This window comes from Perna viridis, chromosome 1, assembly GCF_037379345.1.
Source record: "Perna viridis isolate PV_CMFRI_1.1 ecotype Kerala chromosome 1, ASM3737934v1, whole genome shotgun sequence".
Classification (NCBI taxonomy): domain Eukaryota; kingdom Metazoa; phylum Mollusca; class Bivalvia; order Mytilida; family Mytilidae; genus Perna; species Perna viridis.
Window position 1 is genome coordinate 34,526,977 of NC_142445.1, and position 27,601 is coordinate 34,554,577.

At 32.4% G+C, this 27,601-nt stretch overlaps 1 protein-coding gene across 2 annotated transcripts; it reads right to left on the reverse strand.

Moving 5' to 3' along the window:
* LOC148628487 (uncharacterized) lies at positions 1 to 27,566 on the reverse strand. 2 transcript variants are annotated; one of them, XM_088588303.1, is made up of 15 exons: positions 27,331 to 27,566; positions 23,777 to 23,870; positions 17,207 to 17,301; positions 15,840 to 15,973; positions 14,350 to 14,448; positions 13,853 to 14,005; positions 13,346 to 13,504; positions 12,914 to 13,027; positions 10,977 to 11,105; positions 9,553 to 9,657; positions 8,578 to 8,736; positions 6,751 to 6,846; positions 3,741 to 4,395; positions 3,130 to 3,272; positions 1 to 119 (listed from the first exon to the last, which is right to left on the reverse strand). In XM_088588303.1, exons 1-15 carry the CDS (start codon positions 27,398 to 27,400, stop codon positions 27 to 29), a joined length of 2,298 nt encoding a protein of 765 aa, XP_088444429.1. In that variant the 5' UTR covers positions 27,401 to 27,566; the 3' UTR covers positions 1 to 26. The 2 variants fall into 2 exon arrangements, with proteins under 2 accessions (XP_088444429.1, XP_088444438.1); XM_088588312.1 differs by having other exon boundaries at positions 3,130 to 3,269; positions 27,331 to 27,500.
* Between the last annotated feature and the right edge of the window lie 35 nt (positions 27,567 to 27,601).

Consider the following 27,601-nt stretch of genomic DNA (forward strand, 5'->3'; position numbering starts at 1 on the left):
TAAATAAAATTTTTATTGCTTCTCTACTATCTTCGATTTCTTCTATTTTTAACATTACTTGTAGCATAGAAGTGTGTCCCAATCTTCTTCTGTTTAGCATCTCTCTCCATCTTCCTTCTCTGGAAAACAGAAATTCAAGTATTACACATACTCTTTTTTACATCTTCTTTAAAATTAAATTTTTTCGACTATTGCATTTAAAGCATTGATCAATTCAAAAAAATCCTTCAGAAGTCTCCAACGAAACATAAACTGGTTCTTACACAAACCCCTATTGAAGATTTATGAAATACAGTTGTATGAATAAAAGGTAATTTCAAAATTACTCTCATTAGTACAAGAAATACAAGCAAATCAATGTGTAAGAACATATTTCTTCCTTAAAACACATATAAACCACCATTTCCTGAAACTGTTATTGTGGGATGTGGTTATTTGTCCATCTACTATTGGATTAATATAGACTTCCAAATGTTTGGTCAATCACAAATGAATAAAATTTTGATGGCCAAACACAAAATTGCACTTGTGGTGATGCAATCACAGGGACTAGCTGACCTTACACTGTTCTGACATTAGATAGGAAGAGCTTTTAAATGATGAATGAAAAGTGAACACAGAATCAATCCTGTTGAATTTTCTTCTCTTAGAATCAATTTTATTATTGCAAAATGGCAACAAATACCTCTTTACCCTTCAATTTTCACTCTCAAATGCAATGGCTAAAAGGAAGGAAGACATAAAAGTTAAAGCCTTTCATTAGTGAAAAACTATGAGCATAAACAAATAATGCACGGCAAGTAACAGTCCTGAATCAAAGTGCTGTTAGCACTGGAGGTTTCTGATCCATGTGAAAACAGTACTTTACACTCAATTTTGAAGATTACATGAGGTAAAATGTAACTGTAGACATAAATTTGCATTTAACCACATAAATTATATTTATTTTTTTCTTAATTGTTAAAACTGAAAGTAATCTTTAATACTGATTTCATAGATAAACTTGTACCTGTGTCTCCCACACTGACACTGTGATTTTTATGTAAAAGCTCATTTTTAAAGTTAAACTTTTATTATTTTGTAGTTTTCACAGAAAGTTTAGTAATTTTAACCAAAAACCTACCCACAAATCTTACATCTTCAGATCAACAGTTAAATAGTATCCAACACATATACAAATTTTGTTTCATTTCACCTTTTTCACAATTTTTAAACCCTATCTAAAAATGAGTTTGCAATTACCTTCAAAAACTCTGCCTAAGAAAATAATTTCCTACATAGTATTAAAAAAAAAACAGATGTTTTTTTTTCAATTTGAGTTTTTCTGCCAATTTACTAGGTTAAAATTACAGCTCTTCACTTAATGTTCATCGATCATAAAATATTGATGAAAGGATGAAGCTTTTGACTGATAAGTGTGTTAAGTAGAACATGCTTAACACATTTAATGCTTCTTGACACATTTAGTGAAAACTAAATTTCCTTAAAGCAAATTTATTACTGAACATCTTTCAAGGCCAAAAAGAATTCCCATTTAATTTAAAGTCTAGAACTTAATTCTGTTTGTAGCAATGACAGATTATTATTAAGCTGAATAAATGCCAGAAACATTTTTACTGATTTTGAAAGAGATTCTAATTGATACAAAATGAATTATATATGAACTATATTGTGTGACATGTTCAGAAACAGTAGGCAAGTTCTGGACATGAACCAGTGACATTAGGTTCTTTTATCCAGAAGGATAAAAAAAACCCCTAAACAGCATTTAAGTAGGATAGCAACATTGCACAAATACATTATAAGACGCACATCAACCATTCATGATCATTTGTAAGGCAGTGAGATCATTATCAGACTCTCATACACACTATACTCGGCGTCACATAAATAACATACTGTTAAAATTTGAATAAAAATATTTTCGACGACTTTATTGACACCAACCGTCGTCTAAATTGTCTTAAATGACTTGCTCATTCGATTAGCCAAACAGCTTCTCAAAAACAAGTCGCTTATTAGCTTAAATCATGCGTAACAAATCCTTACGGGAAAATCCCATACTAATATCCGCCATGTTGGTTTTTACGGGACGATTTGTTTACAAACGAAGTTCGTAAGTTCCCGTCGAACTCCGGTGACAATCATCTGCTTGATCAACTTCTCGGTATTGTACGTTGTTCGCGTAAAATAAATCCGAGATATCCGAATAACGCCGAAGTGCATTCTGGGTTCTTCGGTTTTTGGACAAACCATTTAAACGTAAACAACATCTCCTAGCAACCCGATCACTGTAAACATGGCCGACTTTTTACAATGTAAATATTGGCACCTAGAATTAAAATCTGACCGGAATTTAACGATTCAATGTTTAGGGAGAAGCCGTTTGGCTAAACGAATGAGCAAGTCATTTAAGACAATTTAAACGACGGTAGGTTTCAATAAAGTCGTAGAAAATATTTTTATTCAAATTTTAACAGTATGTTATTTATGTGACGCCGACTATAGTCCTATAACAATTTTACTGTCTTACAAAAATCATGTCCGGCCAATGTGCATATCATAACTTATATTGAGAAGTTATGTTCCCAAAGCAGAAATTGTCAGTAGTACCATTACACATAAAGAATTTGTCATATGCAGTATAAGATCAAAGCATAAACCTGTTATTTTCCACTGATAAGTGACTTTTACAGAAGAATGCCTATTCTTACAGAGATTAATTTTCATTCAAGAATTTTTTTTGCATTGCTTAATTAAGTCAAATAAAATTATACCTCTGTTTCCTGTTACCCCATCGACTCATGCCTTGACCCTCTGACTGATCTATTGTCAATTTAACAAGGTACCACCATACAACCCAACATTTTACAGAAGGTAGTCAATTTTTGGTTTCCAGTCTTGGAGGTTAATAAGATGTTTTTGAAGTTGTTTTCTATGAAATTTGGGAAAAAATAAGCAAATAAAATAAAATTAAATACTGATCTACCAACCCATTTTTTCTGACATGTAACAGGAAACTGAGGTATAGTTTTATTTGGCCTTACTGGATGTTTGTGGGAAATTACAAACAAAAATTGTATTATTTAGCTTAAATAACATTAAAAAAAAGAATACAAAAACAAGTACCTGTTTGCTAGTAAGTTTTGGCTGTGCCTCAGAATCTTCTTCAATAATTTTCCTTGGCTTCTTTTGAGGTGTTGGGTTTCTTACAACATCCACACATGTAACTGATGGACTGTCTTCTGTGGTGTAAACACATGTACTATCTGCTAAAAATTGAGGTACCTCAAAAATTTAAGTTTGTAAAAGAAGCAAACACAAAGCCAAGTGCATTTCAACTCTGCTTAATACTAGATATCCAACTCTTTTGCAGGGGTAGATCCAGTAATTTTCAAAAGAAGGTTTTCAAGCTAAAAACTGCTAAAGAATTGAACAATTTTCTATATTAATAACAGTGGACATGTTTGTCCAAAGATAAAAAATCCCCCAATCAGTTAAAAGCAGAATACTGTAAGAAAATTCATAACAATTTTGGTTCTAATTGGTCCAGTGGTGTCAGAGGAAAAGATTCTTTTAAGCAATAACATATAAAAAACCCAACAAAAAATGCATGTTTTACACAGACCAAAAGCATTATAATGATGAGTCTCAATCGAGTTGTTGAAATTGCTTGAACCATCTCAGATCTTAATACATGTTATGATGTATATAAAAATTAACAGATCACATATACAAACCTGCATGCTCAGCTTTGACTTTAGTCTTCTTTTCTGAAGAAATATCTTCTACCACAAAACTACCACTGGTTGTTGACTTGAATTGCCTTTTTCTACTGGGTGTATACTTATCACATTTGGAACTGTCACTCAATTTACCCGAGGATTTGTCTGATCTTCCATCAATAAATTTTTCATTTAAAATAGATTTGAGTTTTTGTCTTTTCTTTGAATTGACATTTTCAATATTCAATTTCTGTATATTTTTTTTGTTTTTACTTTTTCTACTGTCACACTCAACTACCAAAGGTCCTGAAGAAACAGTATTTTTATTTTCCTGTTTTTTATCATCCTCATTTTCATCACTTAGGTTTTCATCTTCTTTACCAATATCACTGTCTTTCTGATCAGACACAACCTCATCTTTTTTGTTTCCATCCTCAATCATTTCATCTTTAGAATCATCACCAGAAGCATCATCATTTTCATCTTCATCACTATCAACTAGATTGTCAGAACTTTCATTTTCATTACTATTTTTTATGTCAGTGCCAGAGAATTGTGGCTCAACTCTTATTTTACTTAACTTCTGTGACACTGAGGGCAAAGCTGAGTCTTGTTTTTTATCTGATTTGACAGTATTTTCTTCTTTTTCTTTTCCTTCAAAATCATCACTCTAAAATGGATGTTGAGAAAATTGAAATATACAAATGTATATATGAAATAAATTAATTTTGGACAATACTACAAGAGTTATTGAATAAATTATTGATATGACTGTATAGGTTAAACCCTGGACAGTTTGGGCAAGTATGATACACCATTCAAACTTGGCACAGCATTGAATTATGATGATGATTAGACATCTGACACAGAACAAAAATTTGACACTATTTGGCTCTTGTTTCTAAATGGTTCTGGTCAAAATCTGCAAAATCAATCACTACCTTGCTACAGGAATATGGCATCTAGTGGTACAATTTCAAAGTGATCAATTCCCTTAAACCAGGGGTAAAATTTGGTATTTTCAAGCAAGTAGCCTAGACAACATTTCTGTCAAGAACTCTCTATAACTTCAACTAAATTCTACCCAAAAGTTTGGTAATCAGCTCAAAATCTGATTGCCATGATCCTGGGCAACTGCTTTTTTTACCCCTGTTTACCTCAAATTATTGTCCAGAAATTAGAAAAAAAATACTTGTTTCTATCCCCTTCTTCTTACTTGACTCAAGTCATAACCCCAAAAATAAACCACAGTCTTTATTTTATGGTGTGGGGCCTTGTAGAAAAATCAATATGAGATCCATTTACTTTTACTTAAGTTATTGAAGGGACATAAGAAAAATGCTTAATTTAGGCCCTTTTTTATCACTCATTCCTACAACTGTCAAGTCTAAAATCAATCCCAGTTATCCTTTGGTGGTATGGCACCTTGTAATACAATCTCATAGAGATTCATTAACTAATAGAAAAGTTACTGTCTGGACCTAAGGTAAATTTATGTTTCTGGTCCCCCATGTTGGCCCCTAACTTATAAAATTTTCAAGTCTTAACCCAGAAAATCAAAATAAGTATGACCATTGTGGTATAGAATATTGTGGAACTGTTTTAGGCATCTTTTAAGCCACTTATCTAAAATGGTTAGGACCACGACCCTCAAAATTGATACCAACCTTCCTTTTGTGGTTAGGAACCTTGTTATGAAATTTCATAAAGATCAACCAACTAATACTCAAATTATCACATGAAAACTAAGTGTCTATGGACAACAGCGACAACAATAGGGCCAAACCAATATAGGACTGCAAATTTTTTGCAGCAGTATAATAAGAAGAGGCTCCCAGGAGCCTGAATTGCTCACCTGGTTAAAGTTTGTTTTTCAAAGGCAATAAATTTAACAAGGAGTTGTACAACAATTTTGACTCAACAAGACTTTGGTAGGACTATCATAAGGATCATTTCAGCGATAGAAAGTTTCTTTCTTTTAACTTTAAAGATATTGACTGAAAACTGTAAAAAAAAAAACCCTGTCATTCTTCATCTTTCAAGGGCAATAACTCTTACAGGAGTCACCTGACAATATTGATCCCTGATGACTTTTGAAGGCCTTATAATAAGGGTCATTTCAGTTACAGAAATAATTTTGCTAAACCTAACGGTTTTGGAGATACTTGTGAAAAACTATTGTCTGACACCTTTGTTCTATTTTTAGTAACAGAAGCCATGTTTTTTGACAGATCAAAAATCCCCACAACAATTCTATGTATGATGCCCCAAGGAACATTCATACCAAGCTTGGTTCCAATTGGTCAGGTGGTGTCAGAGTAGATTTTTGAGAGAAATAACATTCAAAATAGCAAACAAAAAAAAAAATCGTCAAAAAGGGCAATAACTCCAACATGGCTTAACATATTAAAATGAAAATTTGATCACAGATAGATCTCATCATACTGAACACTTTTATCTCAGTCAAAATTTGTCAAAACATAACACTTTTGTAGATCCATGCAAAAAACTACTGTCTGACCCCTATGTTCTATTTTTAGTAGCTGCAGCCATGTTTTTCGACCGTTAAAAAATCCCAACATCAGTTCTATGCACGATAGCCCAAGGAGCATTCATACCAAGTTTGGTTCCAATTGGTCAAGTGGTATCACAGAAGAAGTTTGAAAAATTTTTAACGACGACGACGCCAAGTGATGGCAATAGCTGACATGGCCTTCGGCCAAGTGAGCTAAAAAGGGAAATCTGGCTAGCATGTTTAATGGTATCTGATCAGATATACTACCTTTCCCCTAATCAAGAATACAACCACTAAATAATGTAGGGTTCAGAAAAGAATACTGTCAAAGTACTTAAATTTGTGGATACCAATTTTCATGGATTAGGGAAGAAATAATACATAAATGTTCATTTTGCGGTACATGTATCATTCAATTTTACATGTGGCATTTTAAATACTCAGCTCATATAGCCTTTAAGTGGAAAAAATCCCACTAACAGCTCACTCTCCCTGAAACAAGATACTTACATCTGAACCAGGAGGTTTAACAAAATATGGAATCTTCCCTCGCTGGAAATCATTCAAGACCATCTTAGCTACAGTGGATATATCTGGTTCACCACCCTGTAAAATAAGGGAAGGTAAAGAAATAAGGCTTGAACAATAATGCTACGTGTAGCCATATGTCCCCCGCCGCTGTAGAAAGAGTTGAATTACAAATGTTTGACTTGTATTAATAGCAGATTCAAAACTTATGTGCTTTCAAAAGTCCATGTGGCGATTTAAGGTTAATGTATCTTAGTGAATCAAATTAAGTTAGGTTAAGATTTCTTCATACAACAAAAAAAATCTGCAAAAAAAAGAATAAAAAAAATGAACAAAGTCCCATAACTCCCATAAAATCAAAACAGCGGTTAAGTATGATCAACTACATATGGTGACAAACAATCCTACAAAATTTGGTCAAATTCCGTTCAGCGGTTTCTGAGGAGTTGCATCCACAAGGTGTTCCTATTGTGAATAATGTGAAAAATGAACAAAGTTGCATAACTCCCATAAAAATTGTCGAATCAAAATAGCGGTTATGTATGATCAACTACATATGGTGACAAACAATCCTACAAAATTTGGTCAAATTCCATTCAGTGGTTTCTGAGAAGTTGCGTCCACAACCTTCGGACGCACGCACGGACCCCAGCATTTCTATGTCCCGGCTCCACATTGCGGTGGGAGACAAAAACTTAAACAATACCTGAACTATATGTACTTTTCAAATCTTCAAAACATTGATCGTAATATAAAAACCTTTCAAAAGAAATTTAAAAAGGTTTGTGAAAAACAGAGAACTGTTGAGGTACAACATTAAAAAAAAAACAAACTAGTAGTACTATGAGTAAAACTCACAAAGGATGCCCCCACCACCCACATATTTTTATACTGACTTTAGTCACCAAAGCTTTATTTATTTAATGTAATGGACATAAACCATTCAAGGGCAGAATCAGTTGATATATAGTATGAATATTCATACTTCTAAATGACCTTGACCTTTGACCACAAATGAAAGTTAATGGATTTGTGGTCAAAGGTCAAGGTCATTTAGAAGTCATGAATGTACCCAACACATTGTCTTATGGTGAGTCATATACACATCAAAAGACAAAAAATTGTGTATGGTATGCATATGTTGAAGGACAAAGAAGGTATTATATGGACACAAGTCTGCATAGATAGACAGATTGATTTCTATACACACCCAGGAACATTGCATAGTCTCATGGTAATACAAGCATGTGTGAAATATGGTAAGAATAATAACAATCCAATAATTTTAACTTGAGTTCAAAGATCAAGGTCATTCAAACTTCATGAATGTACCTGGCAGTGATTCACCCACATGGAAAATGAAAAAAAAAACAAGTCAAAAGACAAAAAATGTTGTGTCTCAAACACACAATCCATGTTAAAAACCTATAATTTTGACCTCATCTCATAGTGATACACACATGTCAAATATGGTTAACTTATGTCAATGAATAAAGAAGTTATGGCTCTGGCATGATTCTGCATAGACAGACAGACAGACATACAGATTCCTATATACTCCCCGACCTTTGTTCATAGGGATATAAAAACTGTAGAATTCTCTAAGCATAATCCATTCTTAAGTTACTGAATACACATCATGGCATCAAATGTTAAATAAAAGACAGGCATCAAAACAAATGAGAAAGTTACATGAATATTTTAAATTTTAAGAAACCTGTGTAAATATCATTTTCTCTTTTTCAAAAATATTTCATCACATTTTGAGTTTTAGTTATTCATACAACCATAATATGAAGGAAATAGTACCTTTAATAATCTTCCAGATTTTTTAGCAATCTGTTCAAGAAAATCTTCACTACTTGTCCAGCTGATCAGACTGTAGGTGGTTTTGATGTAATCAATCTTGACCCTTTCTAACATAGCTGGTATGTAATCCTCAGGGTTCTTTACATTCTCTACTCTCACCTGTGGAAATATTTGATGGGCAGATATTTTAGGATAAAATATTTAATCAAGTGAGTTAACCAGATGGTTATTTTGTTTTAATTTTTAGACACACAGAAGAGAAAATAGATTATACTCGACATCACATACAGCACATTTTCGTATTGAAGCTCTACTTTTTAAACTGTCGGAACTTACCACTAGAGTTGTCTCTCTTTTATTTAATCTGGAGATAGTTCGCATATATGCATGACGTTAGTACCAATGAGTCGCTTATTGGCTTAAATTGTGCGCAACAAATCCTTACGGGAAAATCCCATACTAATATCCGTCATGTTGGTTTCTATGGGACGATTTGTTTACAAACGAAGTTCGTAAGTTCCCATCGAACTCCAGTGACAATCATTTGCTTGATCAACTTCTCGGTATTGTACGTTGTTCGCGTAAAATAAATCCGAGACATCCGAACTTACGCCGAAATGCATTCTGGGTTCTTCGGTTCTCCTAGCAACCCGATCACAGTAAATATGGCCGATTTTTGACAATGTAAATATTGGGACCAAGAATTAAAATCTCACCGGAATTTAACAATTCAATGTTTAGGGAGAAGCCGTTTGGCTTAACGAATGAGCATGTCATTTAAGACAATTTAAACGACGGTAGGTGTCAATAAAGTCGTAGAAAATATTTTTATTCTAATTTTAACAGTATCTTATTTATGTGACGCGAGTATAGTATATGATACAAAGAAAAAAAATATGAGTCTGTGGTCCCGATTGTAAATACATTTTGATGGAAACTATATACAATGCGCTTTTTTGAAAATGTAAAACTTACCACTCCTTTCAAAACAAATTCTGTTGGGGTTTCTGCAGTAGGGTATACCACTCCTGGACAATCAACTAAGTATATTCTTTTCATCAAAGTTACATATTGCCAAACCTACAATGATAATATCTGCCACACTACAAATGCATCCACAAAAACTAGATTAAAACTATCTCCAAAGAGTCTCGAAAGCTGATATAGCCAAAGTTGATGATTCTGACCTACAGATCTACAGATTTGATTTGATTACCTTCTTGTGCTATTAAATGTGCATCTTTGAAAAATATATTGAGTTAAGAAGCAGACATATTTCCAACATCCTGACATAAGAAATGCAAGCTTTGTTAATGAACTTGTTATCATTACACTTGAATATTAATCACAACACATATACTGATCTCTGTTCAATTTCAAGCAAAGTTTCATCTCCTATCTATTACTGGTACCTTAATTAATATTTTGATCTCTTTATGATTAGAGATCTTTTGCTAATTTCTAGCCAATTTTCACACCTCTTGATTGGTTGGATAAAATATTTCTCTCTCTAATGAGCTTTCTATTCTCAGCATTAAATTGGCTTAGATGTCAACAGTCCATCTTGAATAACTATGATGGACTGAGGTGTTTTAATTTTCTAATACAAGTTATGTTTTTGAATTTTCTTACCTTGAATAAGTTTTTTGAAGATATCTATGTAGATCCAAAGTGTATGAAAAGTCTTAAATTGACTGATTTACATTATTCAGAATGTTAGTATGCATGTGTCATCAATAGGTATGTGTGCAGATCAAAATCACAAAGTTTCACCTGATGTTTATTTTTGAGGATTTTTGAGAGCAACTTTATTGTTTTCATTTTGAAAAATTAAGAGAAACAGAATCTACATCTTTAGCTAGTTGATAATGAAATTTCTCAGTCTCGATATTAGAAATATGAAAATTTCTATCTCTCAATGTAAGAAATTTCATAATCAACTCACTATTGTAGATTTAATATTTATGATACCATGCACAAAATGTATAAAAGTAATTTTAGTTACTCAAAGACTATTTACAATTTTCCTTTATACTTGTAATAGAATAATATATTAATTTTTTGTAAAAACAGTTATTCCTACTTAGTTATAACCATTAAATTATACTTTTTTGTAAATTCACTTACTTGTTTAACACTCAAATCCATCTATTTGTTTAAGTATATGTATCAATGAAAACATGTTAGATGACAACGAACACTATATTACAATAAAATAGAAGAAATCAGCTAAGCAAAGTAGAGGAATATCTACAACTATTCCATTTCAATAATGTGAGAATTTTATTTTGGAAAGGGGACATTGTTTGGAAAGAACAAGCTGACAAGTCTAAAGCAACAAACCCATGCTGTGTAGCAGCAAAAGTATAAATATTTTTATATTTCATAATCTGACATACCTTAGTTTCACCAGCTAGTGGAGCCACTTTACATACTTTCTTTGCTTTCAGGGTGTTGATAATAGAACTTTTCCCAACATTAGGGTAACCAATAAATCCAACACTAATCTGCTTCTTGTCAGAGTGTAGCTAGAAAAAACAAGTATTGTTAGTCATACAAGTTATCATTACAGCATAATATAATTATACATTATTTAATTACACTACATTCAGACATATAGTATTTCTCCAGTATCAAATTTTTAATTAATCTATCTTTTTGCAAATGTTCAATAAAATGCTTTGAAGCAGGGCCCAGCTTGATACAACAACAGAGGTCAAACCCTGAACAGTTTTGGCAAGTATAGATACAACATGCAAACTTGATACCTCTTTGAATTTAGATAAGGATTACCGTATTTTCCAGACTACAAGTCGATATTTTTTTTCAGCAAAGTGTCAGTCTCAACTTATGGTCCATTTCAACTCATATAAGGATTTTCAAGGATTAATGATGTAAATAAAAACTTTTTAACTTTGAAACTTTGAAACCGTTAAAATATATAAACAAACTCTAGAAGAAACGTTAACAGAACTCTTTTTAACTGGAAAGACATTATCAAGTGTTTGTTATTTATCGGTCCTTTAATATGCAAATTTATACCCATTTACGGTATGTCATAACACATTCACACGTGGCTCAAATTATAATTAGTTAAGGTGTTATCTAAATGGCTAATTGCAACCAAATTATTTTTATTGTATTTCGTAATACCAGGTAATATTGTTTATTAATTGAAATTCGTAATTATGACCAATATATCAAATGAATTTCCCGCTTATTTCACACATGGGTGCCCACATTTGACATGTTTATAATTTCGTACACCTGATGATCTAACACTTCAGAGCTATTGACATGCCATTCAATAAAAATAATTGAACTCGTGGACAAAATACAAATTAACACAAACCCAATTATTAATTTAATTCAGAAATATTATATTTAGAAACATCGCTGGAATAATATGCTGTTGAAAACAAACTGCTCAACTCAGATCTCCGCTGACACCTACGATATAAATGCACATGACCCTCAACTCATCTGCCAAAATTTGACTTATCTATGTTTTTTTGGTCGATTTTGGTAAAAATTTGGCAATTTGACTTATACTCCACATCAACTTATAGTCCGGAAAATATGGCAGATATTTCATACAGGATAAGAATTTGACTGGAATCAAAGTGGTCACTTTTTGGCCCCTTATTCCTAAACTGTTCTATTCCAGCTTTCTTTCCTTTCCTTTTCCACATGTCAAAGAAATTCATTTTCTTTACTGAAATTATTATCCATATATCAGAAAAAGTACTTGTTCTTGGTCCCTTATAGGTCCCTTATTCTTACTTGGCTCAAGTCACAACCCTTATATCAATCCAGTCTTCCTTTTGAGATATGACCTTTTGTAATACAATTTCAGAGAGATTCATTCACTTTTACTCAAGTTATTGTCCAGGCATACAGAAAATACTTGTTTCTTGCCACTTTTTGGTCCCAATTTCCAAAAAGGTTCAAGTCTTAACCCCCAAGATCAATCCCAGTCTTCCTTTTGTGGTATGAAACCTTGTAATACTATTTCAACAAGATCAATTTGCTATATAGTTGTTGTCTGAACATAAGAAAAATGCTTGTTTCTAGGTTCCCTGTTTGGTCCCTAATTTCTTAAATGTTTAAGTCTTAATCCCAAAAATCAAAACAAAGTCTGACCATTGCAGTATAGAATATTGTAGAACAATATCATAGACAGTCCTATGCTTTTATTGCAGTTAAATTCTATAAATTTTATTCTTATTATTGGTTGGTACCTGTTGTAATTGTTACTAAGCTATACAATAAACCTTTATATATACACATGAGAACTTGTTTTTACTTAACATCTATACCTCTTACATGTACATACCTTTGCAAACTGTCTGAGGAGATTGATCATAGCACCTTTACCAAATGGGTTCGTTACACTAGCATGGAAAGCCATTGTTGGATACTCTGAAGACAAAATTGCCACCCACTTTTGCTGAAAAAAGAAATCATCAGGGCTGATTACCAATGTTGCTAGTTCATAAATTATTGAAGGATAATTGTTTTCCTAACCTATCTTTACTTATACATTTCATAACAAGATAAAATACAAAATGACATTGATTTAGCTAACATTTTAATATAAAATTGCATCTCTACTGTTTGCTGGACACATCTAAAAAAAAATATGAATCAAAATAAATGAATTTACCTCATACTTCACAATAACTTTAAGTTCCTTGAAAAGAATAAGCCATACTGCTTGGTGTAATTGGTGAAATAACTTTGTTTTGCCTTACAAATAACCACTTACTGTGACCCAAACAGGAATTAAATCCACTTTATTAAGAACAAACATTAAGTGTTTATGTGACTTCTCTTTCTTCATGTATTTCTCCACCTGGTAGCATCTAGTTCCCATGGGGTCTCTAGCATCTAATACCTGAACCACAACATCTGAAGAATCTATCACCTGTAATACGAATCACATTTTACATGTTGCTGTCTGATTAAATTTGCAGGACATTAAAAGTGTAAAAACTCAAAATGCTTTGTATTTTTCTTAATAACAAGTTTAAGTTAATTTCTTTTATATCTTCATTTTCCAATACATGTAGAGTTGAATAGCTTGCATGAACATGAAATAAATGAAGAGATGTTGTGTGCTAATTAAAGGGTTATTGTGTAGTTGGGATAAAAATGTATGTAGTATTTTAAAATAACTTTAACACTCACCAGACCTTGACAAAAATTGTCATTGCTCTGTCAAAGATTGAAAGACCTATAATGATGTACCATTTTTCCTTCACAGTAGTCCTACCTTGTATAGCTCATTCCACACTCGTTTAGATTGCCCAGCTCTAAAAATCACCTCTTTATTCTCATCTTTCATTACTGGACCATCTCTAACTAAGTCTTGATCCTTCTCAACATCATAGTTATCACCAGAGGCAGATGCTTTGTCCACAAGTGACTGAAAAAAATAAGGGTCATAATTATATGCGAACAAATTTAACATCCAGTTTTTTTTTCATTTGCATTCACAGACTGGTATAAAGTGATAATATCTGTAGCATAAGCTTACCAAAATTCTGGGAGTACATGTTGTCCTGACATTATGATACTAACTCCAAAATGTTTTAGGGCACAGAATTTCATGATATGAATCAGTTGAACCCTGTTTTTTTAAGTACTAACATAAAAGTTTTGTACATTCAACCTTGGGACTGAGGTTATCTTAAACTGTGTCCTGGTGAGAAATAGAAACAGGTATAATTTTATTATGTTTATTAACAAAAATTAAAGGGAAAAACTTACCTTTAAGTCATCAACTTTTAAATTAGGCTTCTTTCTTTGAGCTTTTCTTCCAAATGTTGCTTCAAATGACTCTGTATCAAGTAGATGAACTCTGGCATGCTTAAAGAATAAACACACACCACTTCATCAAAACTCCTCATAATAAATCACTTATGGACTGTTTTCATTTGTTGGTTAGATTATGGGATATAAACAACTTTGGGTCAATTTGTTCTAAATAAACAGCAGAGTGGTTTATGTTGCAGCGTAAACCGATCCAAAGTCATTTATATCCCATAATCTAACCAACAATTGAAAAAAATTCGTATATTTTAATTCAAAAACACCAGAAAACAAAAATTAAATCACAATATACTGTTTCCATAATATGAAATCAACATTTTTTTAACATGGATCAATACTGTCACCTGTCAATTGATTGCGCCATTTGTAATTTACATACATGCTTTCACTGTTTTGGGATACTCCACTGAATATATGGTGAGTATGTCAAAGAGATAACAACCCCACCTTGATGAAAATGTCATCCCAAGGCCACCAAGCAGTTACATAGTTCGGGGACCAGGCTAAAATACCAAGTTAGGTTTAACAAAATTGACAATATAGCTCATTCAGAATTTCACAAAAATTAAAATATTTGATATTGAAACAACTCCATAGTTAAGCCTTAGTTTATCTAACTTGGTATTTTAGCCTAGCCCCAAGGTGTAGAAATATTTTAATGATACAGCATGCATGTAAATTATATATTTATCAAATGACCTTTTACAGTATTGATCCCAGTATAAAAAATTGTTTATTTCATATAATTAGTTTGAAGAAAAAATATATATTCTTGTAATTAGTTTGTTTTTGTCTTCTTTTTTTAAATATTATAACAATGAACATTTATTCAGCATAAACCAACACAGACATTTATATCCAGAATTCTAACCAACAACTGAAAACAATCCTGTCAAAATTCACAGCTGCTGCAATGATAACAAAACATAACTTGTTAACTATGAGATAGTGGATTGATTGATTGATTGTTGGGGTTTAACGCCAGAACAGCAATATTTCAGCAATAGTCAGGCAAACAAGAGAGTGGAGTAAAACCAATTGTTTTAAAATCATTTTTATAGGTGTAATGACAATAAAAGAGTATGACAATAATTTCAATATTCAAGTTTGGCTCAATCATGACAAAATGCTTGGCTAAGCATCAATTCCATGCCTCATCTGTATAACGATTTTTGGTTTGTTTTTTTTTGTAAAGTCAGTTCATTGTTATAATCTATTTACTGAAACATCACAAAAACTTAAAAAAAAAACACTTTTTGAAACTTAATCTGGCTGTGTACATAGTACATAGCCAGATCAATTATTCTGGTTTCTCAATGCATATGACATCAAACTACATTCAATAAATATATTAAAACTTAATGTAAAATACAAAACTAAATTATATTTTGGATCACTGGGACCTTCAAGTGACACAAAATCATTACCTTGGCAGTTTCATTCAACAATGTTATTGGTAGCTTTGTCTGCTTCATCACAACTTTGTATGGATCATTCTTGACTTTAGCCATTTCATCCTGAAACGACTGTAGAGCTGACTGTGTGATGACTCGAGTGTTTCCTGCAAAGTAGACAAAAACATGGGAAAAGCAGTGATAGGAATTACCATGCACCATGCGCCATAGTCGCAATTCCTCTTAAAATGGCGCTTTTGAGTGACAAATGTGCCGTGTCATGTGTGCGCATTAAGTTTCCACCATTGATGGTGGAGTGTTGTTTTTACTACTTGTGTAAGTTAAAAAGGCATTAACATGTCTTTTAACAAGGTTTTTATTAGCTACATGCGGGTGTTTTGATCGTCGCATTTTCGAGGGGATTTGAGTACCGGGGAATGAAATGGTTCTTTGCTGTGATTTTTTTAGATTGCACATTCATTTACACGTTTGAAAGAAAGAACAATTAATATTGTATTTTTAAAGAACTTTCAAAATAACACAATAATATCTGAAAAGTATGTACTGCTGGTCCCATTTGAAATTGAAAATGCCACCAAAGTAATTTTTTTAAGCTTGACCCAAAACAAAACAAGTTATCTTTTGCAAACAAAGAAAATATTAATGTTGGTAACCAGAATCAAACTGCAATTGTTGTAGAAACTGACTTGCCAAGTCAACATGATTCTGAACCCTCCTATTGAAAATACTGATGATGGTGGAGTCATGTCATCTGGTCCTAAAGCCCCACCAAATCATTTCCAAGATAAATGGACAAAATCTAATTGTAAATAAACAAATTAAATGAAATAGGCTCTCACCTAAACAACTTAGGGATCTATGGACTATGATAAAGCACTAGACAATACATAAGTATAAAAACTCAAACAACAGAAAAGGAAAGTGATCTGATGTGATAATTACTTGACATAGACATATGACACAGTTATATGCAATACTGAATAACAAACATATTAACTCTTCATGAGCAATTAGTCTGCAGTGTAACTTAAAGTTTGTTTATGCTACATTTGGTCTGCAATATTTATGCATAGCTGGCCATAGTTGTTATTCCAAATTTTGTCCCATGGTTTTTTTAGGATCGTCCATTGAAATTGAAAATGTACCATTGAAATGAAAAGTAAAGGGTACATAGTCCCATTTGCAAAATTTTAATCCCAATCCCTGGAAAAGTATAGGAAAGGTAGAATTTTTCAGAAGACTGGATTACTTGGTCAACTCACAAAATATCCAAAACATATTCAACCTCATAGTTCTGACTTAGAACTATGGATCTTATTGTAGTGTTTAAAAAAATGAAATACTTCAGCTTCCTGGACATGAAAAATGATAATACATACCAAACCATTTCCTGTTTGGATCAACACGTGCAACTGACCCTGATGGTAACCAGGACTGGAATGGAGCAGCTTTGATAATTTTACCACTTTTATTTCTGCAAATAAAAGGAGCCTTATTTTATACATCTTAAAATATATCAATTGTTTTCTTAAGATGATTTTTAAGGTTGAAAGAAAAAATGAAATAATGAAAAAGAAGCAAACAGATCAAGACACTGCCCCTAACACAACTAATATCCCCTGCCCCCCTGCCTGTATTTAGGGACCAATGTGTATATACGATTCATTCTCGACACAATTTATATGGGAGATAGACTACACACTTTCGACACACAATTCGCTCCTATTTTAAAAATACCTAACTCCAAACAGCAATCAGTAATAATTTTTGTTTACAACACAATAACAATGATTTATTGCTGAAGATGCACATATCCATATAGTAATCTTACACTCCACTTATTTTCATAACAATCTAGCAAGTTGTTAAGGAGGAGTTGTAGACAACACATCAGACCAAGTTTTGAAAAATGGTCATCATTTCTACAATTTTTGCCCAAACATAAATTCCTGACAATAAGCTCATCTCCATATGGTAATCTTACAACCAATTATGTTTCATAACAATTTTACAAGTTGTGGACAATGCATTAGCCCAAGTATTGCAGGAAAATGCCAATGTTCAACGGCATCATTTCTACAATTTTGGTTCAAACATAAATTCTTGACAGTTTGCACATATCAATGTGTTTATATTACATATCACAAAGTTTCATAACAATGCTGCAAGCAGCTAAAAAATAGTTTTGGACAGACAGATGGAGAGACAGACAGGGTGAACCCTATATTCCCCCTCAAACTTGAAAAAAAAGGAAAAACAACCTCTTTGCAAAAATAACCCCCCCCCCTCCCCCCCCAAAAAAAAAAAAAAAAATTACACATTAAACCTCAATCATATACATATATTGAGTCAATTTATTCTGTTCTTTTGTCAGATGTTGAAAAATATTGTAGACTTGGTGATGTTATAATTCAAGGCGATTTCAATGCCTATACTAACAAAAAACCAGATTATATTGTATTCGATAAGGATTCTGAATTTGTAAATAGACATGATTTGAATCACAAAGTTGATATTCTAACGTCAAGAAATAATCTTGATCACAAACACACTAATAATAGTGGCAATTTTTTGCTCAATTTTTGTAAAGAAACCAGAATGAGAATTTTAAATGGGAGAACAATTGGAGATTTAAAGGGTGAATTTACTTGCATCACATATAATGGTTGCAGTCTAGTGGATTACACTTTAGTGTCACAAGATCTATTAAGTTCTGTTGGATATCTAGACATTTTTGATCTGGTACCATTTTCTGATCATCGCCCAATTAGTTGTACATTTTTTATAGATTATCTGTCACAGTGCCATAGAACTGTTCAATTAGATGCCCTCCCTGGTAAATTTATATGGTCTAAGGAAGCTAAATGCTTATTTAATGAAAAAAATCAATAATAATGAATTTAAAGGGAAATTTTTGGATTATATGAGTTCTGAATTTGAAGATTGTGACCAAATCACTAACTCTTTCAATTCTATATCAATAGAATGTGCTAAGCAATCTGCTAAATATGTCAACCAGTCACCCAACAGAAAGAAAAAAGGTACAAAACCTTGGTATGCACAATCATGTGCAGATTTAAAGAAGTTGGTTAAATGTTATGAGAAACTTGTTAACAAAAATCCTAGTCATGGATATTACAGGAGAACGTATTATACTTATAAGTCAAAATATAGAAGGATTTGTAAATATGAAGAAAAACAATATAAACAGAAATAATATGCTGAAATGAATAATAGCATTGATAATGATCCAAAATCATTTTGGAACCTAGTAAATAAACTAGATCGGTTGAACTTGAATCATGATTCCGATGATACTTTACCAAAAGAAGAATTTGTAAATTTCTTCAAAAACTTAAATAAAACTGATAATAATAATTTAGCTAAGGCTATTAAACTATTGAAACTTGGAAAATGTACTTCCACAGATATGATCTCTAACGAAATGTTAAAATATAGTGGGAATACTATTCTCAAACCTCTTGAAAAATTATATAACTTTATTTTCCTCAAAGGAACATTTCCTAAACTATGGAATGAGAGCTTTTGGGTTCTTCTTCATAAATCTGGTAATAAGACAGACCCCTGTAATTATAGGAGAATTTCTATAACTACTATGGAATGAGAGCTTTTTGGTTCTCCTTCATAAATCAGGTAATAAGACGGACCCCTGTAATTATAGGAGAATTTCTATAACTACTATGGAATGAGAGCTTTTTGGTTCTCCTTCATAAATCAGGTAATAAGACAGACCCCTGTAATTATAGGAGAATTTCTATAACTACTATGGAATGAGAGCTTTTTGGTTCTCCTTCATAAATCAGGTAATAAGACTGACCCCTGTAATTATAGGAGAATTTCTATAACTTCTATGGAATGAGAGCTTTTTGGTTCTCCTTCATAAATCAGGTAATAAGACTGACCCCTGTAATTATAGGAGAATTTCTATAACTTCTAATTTAGGAAAACTGTTTAATAGAATAATTTATGCTGGAATTTACAGACAGCAAATCTCTCCTAAGTGAAAACCAAATTGGTTTCAGAGAAAACAGTAGAACTGCTGACCATCTATTTTCAATCAAATCCATTATTGACCACTATAAAAACAAGAAAAGAAAAGTTTTTGCTGCTTTTATTGACCTACGTAAGGCTTTTGATACCATTTGGCGGGTTGGTCTTTTTTACAAACTTGCGTCAGCAAATGTTCCTCCAACACTATTTCAAATAATATTTTCTATGTATCATAATACTACAAATAGAATCAAATTTTCAAATGGACTAAGTTCCACATTCAAATCAGAATGTGGTGTCAAACAAGGTGATGTTTTGAGCCCTTTATTATTTAATATTTTTTTAGATGACATTGTAAAGGTATTAAAGTCAAATAATTGCAATCCTGTAAAAATTGGGAATATATCAGTAAATTGTCTTTTATATGCTGATGACTTAGTTATATTATCTGAAAGTATACAAGGTTTACAAACTAACTTAAATATTGTTTATGAATATTGCTGTAATTGGAAATTACAGTGGAGCCTCTGAAAACCGGCTGCCCATGGGACCAAAGAAATCGGCCGGTTTTCAGAGGTGCCGGTTTTCGGAGGTTCCGGAAATTTTCGTATCCGTTCCGTATATGGATACCGGAAGTACAATGTTATTGATCTTGTGATCGATCCGATCCTATTGATGATTATCTGATTGCACTGTTTGTATGTTTCTACACACATTCTTTGATAGGTATTTGTGTATGTTTGTGTTCAAATCAAGAATAAACGTAAAAGTTGTATTGTTGTTTTTAATTAAAGAGTAATCGTACTGTTCAGTATTTTTATATTGTTGACAGTTTAGTGATGTGTGGCGTAGTTTATTGACATTGTCTTTGATCTGTGTAAAGTTTTTAAGGTAAACTAGTCACCGATGCCTTTGTTGACTAAAAATACTAAAAGATGAAGATGTGACTGAGAAACTAAAGAAACAAATCAAAAGTGAAATAAAAATGTCTCTAAACCAAAAACCCGACTAAATACCAAGGTATCATGACAATGAATCCATATAGACAGTATTTTACCCTTCTCTTTCTTATTGTTGCAGACAACAGGGTCAGTCTGAGTTCAAGATATAGATAAAGAATACTATGTCCCTTGTACATTTACTTCATATATATGTTCACTTTTCAATTGCACTCCATAAAAAAACCTATACATGTACAATCATATTTATTCAGTGACATTTAAAAACATAGATAAAGATTCTCATAAATAAAGCACTAATAAAATTGAAAACAAGTTTTACAGTTAATTGTACATTTAATCATCAGTCTAACAAATTACACTTTAAAAAAGTCTACAACTGATACCTGTTTCTTTTTCAAACACCTTTGAAGAACTGCAGTTTCACTTTTAGAGTTGAGTTCTTGCGCAACACTGAGAAAATTGTCAACAGTTTCTACATTTACACCGGCACTTTCTCCACTAACGGTAAACGCTTTAATAGCATGGCGACTCTTAAATTTTTCTAACCACCCGTTTGAGGCTTTGAAATCGGAAATGTCTAACTGACTGGCAAATTCTAAGGCTTTGCTTTGCAAAATAGGCCCGGAAATCGGAATAGCCTTGTCTCGAGCTTGACGGAACCAGTCCCACATCAGATCGTTCAAATTGTCATGTTTACTTTTGTTACCAAATCTAAATTTCTTCAAATTGTCATTGTTATCATAATTTGCAAGATATTCTGATTTTCTCTTTAAAATATCGGAAACGGTCGTTTTTCCTACACCGAATTTTTCACTTAACGATTTCTGAGATGGTTTTGGAAAACTTTCAGATTCTTTGATTAAATTAATTTTGTCTTCTAGCGTTAATTCAATACGACGACGTTTAGCCGGCGGTTTTGACATTTTAGCAGTAATTTTAGATTAAACCAGAAGCAATGCAAATTTCAGAATGATTTGAAAATTGTAACACCGGCTATTTAAGGAAAACCATTTTCAAGCCATAACTTTAATTTCATTTACTCATTTTACAATAGAACACAAGCGGTCGGCAAACCTATTTTGAAGTTTTCATTTTCTGTTTTTAATAGAACACAAGCGGTCAGCACAACATATTTTGAAGTTTTCATTTTCTGTTTTTACAGAATCGTTTGAAAATGTGGTTATCAAAACAATTTTTAAATTTAACATTTGTTAAAAAGTTAATTACATATAGGATCATGCTTATTGCCCTCATTATCTGTGATAATTAATGAATAAAAGTGTCACTCCTTGTTAATGCCAATCAAGATTGGTGTTAGCCTTTTGAAGTACTGATTTATTGATCTTACAGTGATTGACATGTTTACAACATGTTACACGGCTCATTGATTTTACTTGTCGGCAAACTTTTCACTGGTTTTTGGAGGTTAATTTTTACAAAGAAATGGGTTTTGGGACCGAATTTTGCAGCCGATGTTCGGAATTCAGAGGGGCCGGTTTAGGGAGGAAATTTTTACTTAATTATATAGGGAAAAATTCCGGACCAAAACTAAATGATCGGTTTTCGGAGGATTCCGGTTTTCAGAGGGGCCGGTTTAGGGGAGTTCCACTGTATATGTTAATGTGTCCAAATCTAAAGTTATTGTATTTAATTCAAATGGTAGATCTTATATTAATGAGTTTACATACAATAATGATATCATTCAAACAGTACCAAAATATTGTTATCTTGGTGTCATGTTACATTATAATGATAAATTTAATTTAGCTGTATCTTTGCTGATGGAAAAGGCTAGAAAAGCTTTATTCAAGATAAAAAAGTCAGTAGGGCTAGATCATTCATGTCATCTATTAGAAAAGCTGTTCGATACTTTAATTAGCCCCATTCTTTTGTACTGTAGTGAAGTCTGGGGTATAGATATTGATACATGTACTTTAAATAACTCAGTTGTAGAAAAATTTCATTTAAAATTCATCAAGGAAATTCTTGGTGTATATTGCAAAGCTACAAATGCTGCATGTCGTTCTGAACTTGGACGACTCCCACTTCACTCAAAAATTATGTTTTCCAGTGTTAAATTTTTAAATCATCTTCTTTCCTCAGAAAACACTTTGGCTTTCAAAAATTTCAAGCTACAGGAAACAATAACACTTGGACAAAGAGAATGTATTCTATTATCAATAAACTTGGTTTTTCACACATAATCTATCAAAAATGTAGCTTTAAACCTATTTTATCAAATATAAAACAACGAATAACCGATCAATTTATGCAAGAGCAACCTTCCCAAATCCAAAATTCAAATAAACTAACATTTTATCGAAATATACATATTGGATACAAACGAGCAAGCTTTGTTGATATTTTACAAAAAAGATCAGAAAGATCCTCTCTTTGCAATATTAGAATCAGTAGCCATAATTTGGAAATAGAGAAAGGCCGTCATCTATCAATTCCTGCAAACGAGAGATTATGTAAAGTTTGCAACTCTGGGGAGGTTGAAGATGAATTACATTTTTTGCTAAAATGTGAAAAATACTCCAAAGTTAGAAGTCAATTTATGTCCAAATTATCAAATATCCTCAAAAAAGATATTGATTCAATTAATTACTACACACTGAAACAATGTATATTCAGTGATTCATATACTATACTAAAGATTATCACTAATTTTTTAGATATTATTTTTTCTATCAGAAAATTTTTTATTTCATAACAAATATCTCTTCTCATAACATTTGATTAATATTCTATTTACATGTATACCGCTACTATATATGTTACTCTTTTATATATCAATTATATGGGCCTTTGCCAATTATTGTAATTGTGTGTGTGCCAATAAAGAATATTATATTATATTATATATTATACAGGTACTTACTTTTTAACAATGATGATGTTATCATTGTACATGCACATTGTTCATAACAGCACCTGAATTTTGAACAAATTCTATAATTTAAATTTTCTCACCTTACGGGTTTGAAATTCTTATACATTTTAAGCCTTTTAATCGTTGACCTATCGCGCATGTTTGTACCTCCACCACTTTTCACTTTTGGTCGGTCTGAAAATATAAAAAAAAATACATGTAGTTTGTTTAATAAGTACAGCTACACTCAAAACTAAACACTAATACAAGTTATTTCTTTTAAATTTAATAAATATAAGATTGTGTTCATAGGACTGAGACAGGAAAGCCAACACCATCTAGTAATGTAGAAAAGGTAGATGCCTGATTCAGATGGTATATGTACATGTGTACCACTCATTGTGATACAGTGAAAAACATTCAATTCATTACTCAATATTTCTCAAGTTTAACATGATGAAATACTGCACAACAAAAATATACACTGAACTAGTAAACAAGTGGATGTTTCCGTAAAAATGAAAATGATACGCAACTCACCATGCAGAAGCTTTATATTAATTGAGATTTTAAATAACTTTTAGCTGCTATGGGATAGACATACATATGCCTTTAATTCATATGTACATGTATCTTATGAGCCTCTTAACTTTTAAGCCTTAATCAAGAGGCATAAAAATAATGTAACATTATGTAAAGCAACTTCTTAACAGTGTGCTGATATCCCCATATACATGTACATGTAGAAGAAATGAAAATTCTCTACCTTATTTCTTTATACTACATGCATGTTGGTCTGAGATGGTATAAAAGGCTAAGTTTTGGAGTTACTAGTGCTGCCGAAAAATTTCAAAATACTCTCGCGACCGCACTAGAAGGTTTAACAGGTGTCCGGAATATGTCAGATGACATAATCGTTTACGGATCTATACAAGAAGAGCATGACACACGCCTAGAATATACGGAAATGTAAATTCAACAAGAACAAATTGGAATTTTACGGACATATCTTTGGATCAGATGGTATTTCTGCCTGTCCCAAGAAAATTGAGTCGATAAGAAACGCACCTGTACCTACAAATGTGTCTGAAGTACGCAGCTTTCTTGCAATGACGTACTATGTTGGAAGATTCATTCCAGATTATTCTACAATTACAGAACCTTTACGATCGTTAACAAAGAAGGAAAATCCGTGGAAGTGGTCACAGGAACAACAAGAATTGTTTGATCATCTAAAGAATGAACTGACAAATAAACGAATTATGGCTTATTTCGATCCACGAAAATCCACAGTGCTCATAGTTGATGCAAGTCGCTTTATTAAGACAAGATGGTAGGGTAAATGCTTACACAAGCCGTGCATTAACCGACGTTGCACAGCGCTACAGTCAAACTGAAAGAGAAGTGTTAGCGATAGTCTGGTCAATCAAACATTTTCATTTATATCTGTATGGACATCAATTTACTTTGGTCACAGATCATCTTCCTCTGGAATGCATATTTAACAATCTGAAATCTGAGCCACCTGCTGGAATTCAGCGATGGAGATTACAATTGCAATCGTATGACTTTAAAGTTCAATATAAATCTTGAAAGTCGAATGCAGCAGATTACATGTCAAGGCATCTGAATCCTCACACTAAAATCAATAACCACTCTGATATTGCCAAGGATTATGTGAATTACATATCTACGAATGCTGTACCGAAAGCGATGACTTTGACCGAAATAACTAAAGCAACTGAAAGTGATTCTGATTTATTGCTAGTTATAAAAAATGTGAAATCTGAAAGTTGGGACAAATCTTACAAAAATTCTACGCTACATACCTTTGCTCAACTGAAAAATGAGTTAACCATAGGCAACATAAATTCAGATATCGAATTTCTGATACACAACAACCGTATTGTTATTCCAAAAGTGTTACAAGAGAAAGTGTTTGCCATAGGTCATGAAGGCCACCAGGGCATAGTAAGAACAAAACAGTTATTACAAGAAAAGGTATATTTTCCTGGTATCGACAAATTTGTATAATTGATAAGGTGTTTTCTATCTTTGGAATCTCAAACGTTGTAAAAACCGATAACGGAAGTCCGTTTCAAGGTCAAGAATTCAAGAAATTTGCAGAGTACGTGGGATTTGCACACAGTTAAATTACTCTGTTATGGCCTCAAGGAAACGCTGAGTGTGAACTTTTGTGCGAAGTATAGGCAAAGCGATACATGCCTCACATGCAGAAAATAAGAACTGGAAATAGGACATGTATAATTTTCTATGAAATTACCGAGCAACTTCAAATGCGACAACAGGAAAGTCACCATCAGAACTAATGTTTTGTAAACCGATGAAGACCAAGCTACCGTCTTTAATTCAGAAATCGAGAGACTATGAAATTCGTAACAAAGATCAAACAAGAAAGAACAAGATGAAGAAGTCCGCCGATGCTAGGAGATATTCAAAACCAACCAGTCTAAAGGTTGGTGATACTGTTCTTATAAAACAAGATAAACAGAACAAGCTGACAACTCCATTTAATCCGAAACCATACAAAACAACAGCAAAGAAATGAAGTATGGTGACTGCTCAAAGAGATGAACACCAAGTTACAAGAAACTCGTCATTCTTTAAGAAAGTGAATGAACGATTATCTGACGAGGAAGTAGATGAAATATTGGATAAACAACAATTTATTTTGAACGATAAACAAGGTGAACCCGAATTCAGAAGATCAGTGCGTATTCGGAAACTGCCAAGCTATATGAAAGATTATATTGTGAAATAATGTGCAGCAGTGTTAACAGGCATAATAACCCTGTGCTCACATTTATCTAAGTTATTTACTTCGTTCGTCTGAATATAGCTGAAATATTGCTGCTCGGATGTTAAACCCCAACAAACAATAGTTACTTAGTATATGATCAAGTGAATTTAATTGTTTGTAAAATTACTTGCGAATCTTTTATTCCTTGGGATTAAGTGATATACATATCAATGAAAGTACCACACTGATGAGATACTTTATAGACTTTTTGTGTTCATAATTCTTTAATTCACTTTGATTTCTTCTTTTATTTTACAAACTGGCTAAGTTATTGACATTTTTTATCCTATCTAGCAGTTTTATTTTATGAATGGACGTTAAAGATTAATTGTTTCAATCTGGTAAGTGAGAGATGTAATATAGCAAGTTAATTTATTTGATTTATGTGGCTAAAATTAAGGAATTTAGGTCGTTCTGTCTGACTCTAATTTGACCTTTATCTTAATCACTTTGAATGCACCTGTGAAATGTCTGTAACATAATGATGTGTTGGTTATCAGTATCTAGTAAACCATACAATGAATCAGATGGCTTTTGTCTCACTTTAATATAACGGTTCCCTACTATTTTACTTTATAAAATATTTATCCCCCCTTTTTCTGGTCTGATCTCCAGACCAAAATTACAAAACCTCCTGATCTGAGATTCAAGGGTTATCACATGCACGTTACAATTCATGGTCAGTCATATTATGGCAAGTACAATAGTCAGTTAAAGACCATACAGAAAGAAAATATGCCTGTAATAAAACTCGATCTACTCTCCAAAACCCTCAAGTCTGAGAAAAAAAACTCACTATGACACTAACAGCTCAATACCAGGACAATCGCTTACCTGGGTTCATGCTGTGTTTAGCCTTGTTGATACCATCTTTTTTGCTCTTTTTCTTCACTGTTTTGCCCATTCTGAAGACAGTCAATCTAAATAAATGTAAATATTGTTTACAACTCCTTTCTGTAGCACATGGATTTGATCCTATTAAAAAGCATCCGGCAACGCCCGGGAAGGAAATATCGCCCGGAGTGTCTCAAAAAAAGCGTTCGATGAATAATTATAATCTTTAAGAAAAGGCATGCTACTGTTGAAAAAAAAACACGCCTCTTCA